Source organism: Cannabis sativa, chromosome X (assembly GCF_029168945.1).
Source record: "Cannabis sativa cultivar Pink pepper isolate KNU-18-1 chromosome X, ASM2916894v1, whole genome shotgun sequence".
In the NCBI taxonomy this organism is placed as follows: domain Eukaryota; kingdom Viridiplantae; phylum Streptophyta; class Magnoliopsida; order Rosales; family Cannabaceae; genus Cannabis; species Cannabis sativa.
The window spans coordinates 15,150,648-15,156,624 of record NC_083610.1 but is presented as its reverse complement, the minus strand read 5'-3'; the positions used below and the strand labels follow the sequence as shown (position 1 = coordinate 15,156,624).

The 5,977-nt window shown below is 30.5% G+C and overlaps 1 protein-coding gene across 1 annotated transcript; it reads right to left on the bottom strand.

Annotated features, from left to right (window-relative positions):
• Positions 1-1,036: 1,036 nt before the first annotated feature.
• On the bottom strand, positions 1,037-3,616 carry LOC133032106 (uncharacterized). Its single transcript, XM_061105944.1, has 3 exons — positions 3,501-3,616; positions 1,443-2,240; positions 1,037-1,335 (listed from the first exon to the last, which is right to left on the bottom strand). The coding sequence occupies exons 1-3, from the start codon at positions 3,508-3,510 to the stop codon at positions 1,307-1,309; spliced, it is 837 nt and encodes a 278-aa protein (XP_060961927.1). The 5' UTR covers positions 3,511-3,616; the 3' UTR covers positions 1,037-1,306.
• Between the last annotated feature and the right edge of the window lie 2,361 nt (positions 3,617-5,977).

Below are 5,977 nucleotides of genomic sequence, written 5' to 3'. Positions count from 1 at the left end.
TCAAGAGAAGTGGGTGATTCTAAATCCTCCTCAAAAACAAAGTCTTTAACCGTATTTCTCCCCCCAAACTCAATATCCTCAAAAAACTTTGCAGTTCCCGTTTCAAATATATTCTTTACTTTGGGATCATAAAACTTGAAACCCCTAGATCGTTCAGAATATCCAATAAAGTAGCTGCTCACAGATTTTAGGTTCCAAACTCTTCTTTTCATTTGGCCTATAAGGCCTAGCCTCAGCTGGACATCCCCAAACATGAAAGTGCTTAAGACTAGGCTTTCGCCCTGTCCAAAGCTCATAAGGTGTTTTTGCAGCTGCTTTAGTTGGTACCCTATTCAAAATGTAGGCTGCTGTCTTAAGTGCCTCTCCCCAGAGTGATTCTGGTAAGGTTGAATGACTGATCATACTCCTTACCATATCTTTAAGAGTACGGTTTCGTCTTTCAGCAACACCATTCATGCTAGGAGATCCTGGCATAGTGTACTGTGGGACAATTCCACACTCCTCTAGATATCTGGCAAAAGGTCCTGGACGTTGTTCACCTGATCCGTCATATCTGCCATAGTACTCACCACCACGGTCAGACCTGACTTGCTTTATTCTTTTGCTAAGTTGATTCTCAACTTCAGCCTTAAAAGATTTGAACACGTCCAACACTTGAGACTTTTCATGAAGTAGAAATAGGTACGCATATCTTGAGTAATCATCTATGAATGATACGAAATATCGTTGACCATTCCAAGAAGGTGTAGGAAATGGCCCACAAATATCTGTATGTATCAACTCTAAGACATCTATAGCTCTTTTCGCACCCAATTTCTTTGTTTTGGTCTGTTTGCCTTTGATGCATTCAATGCAAACATCAAAGTCTGAAAAATCAATTGAATCTAAAATTCCATCAGACACAAGTCGCTCAACTCTATTTCTAGAGATGTGACCTAACCGTTTGTGCCATAAGGAACTTGATTTTTCATTATCCATTTTACGCTTAGTACCACGTGATTCCACATTCAAGGTTTCATTATAAGAAGCAACAGTGTCAAGCAAATATAAGTTGTCATAAACCATAAGTGAACCAGTTCCAACAATATTTGAATTAATAGATAAACTAAAGCAATTGTTTCCAAATGAACAACAATAACCCAATTTGTCCAAACAAGAAACAGAAACCAAATTCCGTCTAAAAGACGGTACAACAAAAGTATCTATTAAGTCCAAATAGTAACCAGAACTTAACAACAACCTAAAATGCCCTATTGCTTCCACATTTACCGACTTGCCATCTCCCACATAAATGCTTCTTTCAGCATCATTTGGCTTTCGGCAACTCAGGCAACCCTGCATAGAAACACTGATGTTAGTAGTAGCACCAGAATCTAACCACCAAGTGTTTCTTGGTACTGAAGCTAAATTTACCTCAGAACAGACCAAAGTAAGAAATGTACCTTTCTTTGCTCGCCATGCAATATACTTAGCACATTCCTTCTTCATGTGTCCTTTCATGTTGCAAAAGAAACAACCATCATCACTGTTGGTTTGAGTTTGTTTCTTATGTGCAGGACCTTTATCCTTAGCAGCCTCATTCTTTCTTTTCTTGCCCTTATCCTTAGAGGTGCTTGCCAAATGAGCACTTTCAGTCTTTTCTTGCTTCAATCTTTCTTCCTCTTGAACACAAAATGAAATGAGCTCATTAAGAGTCCATTTCTCCCTTTGGCAGTTGTAACTGACTTTAAATTGACTGAATTGTGGAGGAAGAGAGATAAGCACTAAATGCACAAGCAAGTCATCCGAAAGCTCAAGCTTTAGTGCCTTCAACTTTGAAGCAAGGTGAGACATTTCCATAATGTACTCCCTTATGTTTTCCTTGCCCTTAAACTTCATGGAAATAAGTTTCTTTAAAAGAGTACTTGTTTCCGCCTTATCGCTTTTTGCAAAGCGCTTCTCAATTTCAGCAAGGAAAGTTGTGGCATCGGTGACCTCCTCGGACACCGCACCCCTAAAAGCCTCAGGTATGCCGCGCTTAATGATCATAAGACTCATGCGGTTTGAACGGTCCCACTTCTCATAAATCCTCCTTTGCTCGGAGGTACTGGTATCCGTAAGAGAAGCAGGACGATCCATCCTTAATGCAAGGTCAAGATCCATGCAGCCAAGAACAATAAAAATGTTCTCCTTCCAGTCCTTAAAGTTATTACCATTAAGGACCGGTACCGAATTAAGGTTAGCAGATACACTAGCAACAGCTGAAAAGAACAATACAATTACATAAATAACATGCTCATATAAGAATCTAAATAAAACAATAAATTCAAATAATGGTTAATCCCATCTCAAGATACCAAACACAACCTTAATATTAAGTCTTTGGACAGTAATATTAATTGTAAGCGGTACTCTTGTTGTAGTGATCAAACATTGACAATAAATTATGTCAAATAATATGCAATCTTTGGACTAACATATTATTTACACAAAATACCTTATAATTGTCACACATTTATCACCACAAACATGCATGCAATTCAACTAAATATTAACTTACCTTTGGATTAGTTAATAAATTTATGAATCACATACACACAATTATCATAATATTTTTATTAAATTAATCTATACAAAAAAAAATCACTTTGGTGATATTTTGTTTCAATTAATTTAACTAAATATTAGATATCCTTAATAAATTTTTTAAACCAAAATTTGAATTAATTGTTACTGAATTATTATTATTATTTTAAAATTATTATTTTAATAAAATAATAATAATAATAATCATAATAAAACAAAAGAAAAATCATAACAGAATGCAATTCTCTAGTGCAAGCATGTGATGCATTTTCGCAGGAGTAAACAGAAAACAAAAGTAAAATATAGCCAAAATGAATCCATATACATACACCGTACACACTAAAACTTAATTGCATATCAAACAAAAGATTTGAATTTATCTTTAGTCAGATAATAAAATTATGATTTAACTTTATTATGTATATATATACAAAAGAGGAACTTAATTGCATATTACATGACTAATATATACATGAAAGAACTTCAATTGCAACACAGACGCATATACATATTAATCTTGGCAAAATTTTCTAATCGCAAAGCATTATAAATGCTGTGCAAAACTTTCATATCATCCGGCCCATATATAAGTTATCAACAACATAAACGAATTGTATGTATATATACAATTCAGCCGCATTCAGTGAAGACAAAATTTCATCGCACATTATATACATATCTTTCTTTATATTGGCTAAAACAAAACCAAAACTATCACCAAGCATATAAAAAGTCAATCGCATATCAACTATTTATATATATATATATATATAAACGATTGCAAATTTAATGGAAGACCAATAATATCATAAATCCTCAAGAATTAATTTAGGGATGCTCTTGATACCACATGATATAAATACTGTAAACTCAGAATATAGCCCTAATTAATTCATGAGAATCAAACAATAGAATATAGATTAGCGGAAGCGTACCGGAGTCCATAGAATCGATCTTTGATTGGTATGATCTTCCAATTTTGCATCAAAACCTTTGAAACCTTATTTTCCTGATGATGGGGATTCAAGAACTCTGTAAAATTATTGATACGATGCACCTGTTATATTACCAACTGTTACAACAGTTGGTAATATTTATTAATAATTTCTAATTTGGCCCCTCATCAAATCAGAAACTATCTAATTGGTATCCACATATTAAAATCATGACAATCATGCCCTTAAGTCATAAACTTTATTCCAAAATAGACCACATAAATTTGACTTATTTATTTGATGACCCAACACACATTTTATATATACAGTTGTGACCCCAATTATTTCTAACAAAATATTGTATTTGATTCATTAATTATATATATGTTATCTTCTCCTTTTTGATAGGTTAAATAAGGGTCATGGAATGAGTAATTAAAAAAAGAAGAAAAAAATACATATTAATGTAAGAATATTGGATAGTTGCTCTGTAGATTGAACTACATTACTGATAATAGTACAAATTAGGAAAAACACATATATGATCATGATTTTAGCATAACTCAAGCAAGAAAACATAGAGTCGCAACAAATTGGTTAAAATGCTTGATTGGTTTAGGTATTTTACAAGTTTCATAAGATCCTTAAGAGATGCAAATTATGTTCAATACTATACTCCTAGTACACGAAGAATTTTACATTCATTATAAAGTATATATAAGATTAATTTGAATAAGAACTCTGCTCTGTTTAAAAAAATTAAACCAAATAGCGACTCCTTAGAAATTTCATAATAGATATAGAATAGCTAAAGTCAAACAAAACTACAAGTTGGGCAAGCAGCTGGCAAACCAGAAAAACTATCTATAAATATTAATAAAAGTAAAAACCCTAATCGGTATCAAGTCAATATACAACAAAAAAATTACAGTATATGTCCCATAATTTAAAAAATTGATGTAATCAATTACAAAAATGATAAAGTAATTGGAAAAAATTTAAATCAAAATCTGAACAAAAGAAATTATTTAAGATATGAGAAGATGATAGATGAAAAGATAAAAAGGGATATTTGACTAATTAATTCCTTAAACCTATACTTATCACTATTGAAAATATGGATATACAAATGTTTTAGGGAAATTTTCACAAATATACGTAAAACATAAAATAATTACAAAAATAACTTAACAAATCTCAATTACAATAATATCATGCTACGTCACTAGCAGACCCAATTAAGGACCAGTGTGGGCTTAAGCCCATGCTGAAAAGAAAATATTTCTTTTACTTCTTAACTAAAAAAAAAAAATCTTTTAATTATTTTAGTTGCCCACAACAAATAGGCAACAAAATAAAAGATCAATAGTTGAATGATATTTTGACAGTATATCTCGAAAAGAATGTATTCAATGCTATTGACAACGAGCTTATCATTCATCATTTTCAAAACATAAAAACTCGTCGAGGACAACTCTAAAGATATGAGCTCAAAAATTGATATATTTGTTAAAATTTTAGGATATTGAGTATGTTATATATTTTGAACATCATTTTAGATTGCCTTTTTTTTTCTATTAGAAGATTTTTAGTGCTTAATATTTAATATCTTTTTAGTTGGGAATTGAAATATTGAATTGTGTTTTTATTTATATTTACTTGTTTTTTTTGGAATATTTTTATATATGAAAAAAATTTACGCCCACCCTCCAATTAAATTCTGGGTCCGCCACTGTGCTACGTCAATAAAAAATACTTTAATTTTAAAATAATATGCCTGAAATGAAACTAATTCAGAAATTCTTTAATTTTTAAATTTTCCTGCGTTTCAAAAGTAACATTTTGGTTACTTATGATGTTGATAATAAACCAATAAGTAACTTTTTCATAAAAAAAAATGTATCACTTTTATATTATATAATTTGATATACATTTTAGTTACTTTTAAAATTTATATGTATGTGCTTCAATAATCGATTAATTATTTATATGATATTAATACATTTGAGTAACTTTCAAGTTTATTTTTAAAAATAATAAATTGTCATTCAGTAACTTACCATCTTAGTAAACTGTATTTTAAAAAAATATATATCATAAATGTTTAAGTCACTGATATATTTTAAATGTAAATTAATATATGTGTTTTGATTAGTTAATTAAATAAAGAATGAAATTACAAATAACTTTTAAATCATCATAAATATGATATTTTTTTGGACCAATTACTTATGATTTCGATAAAATATCAATTGGTTACTTTTGATAAATCATCAATTTTAAATAAAAAGATGATGATCATACCAAAAATCTTATAATTAGAATTAATGAGGCAGAGTTTTTTGAATGTGAAGAAGAATCTTTATTGCTGAATTATCTTTGATTACAATCAATGAGAGAGAGAGAGACATAAACCAGAAAAACAATCTGTTACAAACCAGAAACTAGTTACATTGATTCCTCACATGAGGGAAGCC

What these genes read in the sequence shown, in the direction of transcription:
- LOC133032106 (XM_061105944.1), bottom strand. An exon ending in TGCATGGCGAGCAAAGAAAG is followed by an intron (nt 1,336 to 1,442) that starts GTACATTTCTTA and finishes GTTTCTATGCAG; the next exon opens with GGTTGCCTGAGTTGCCGAAA.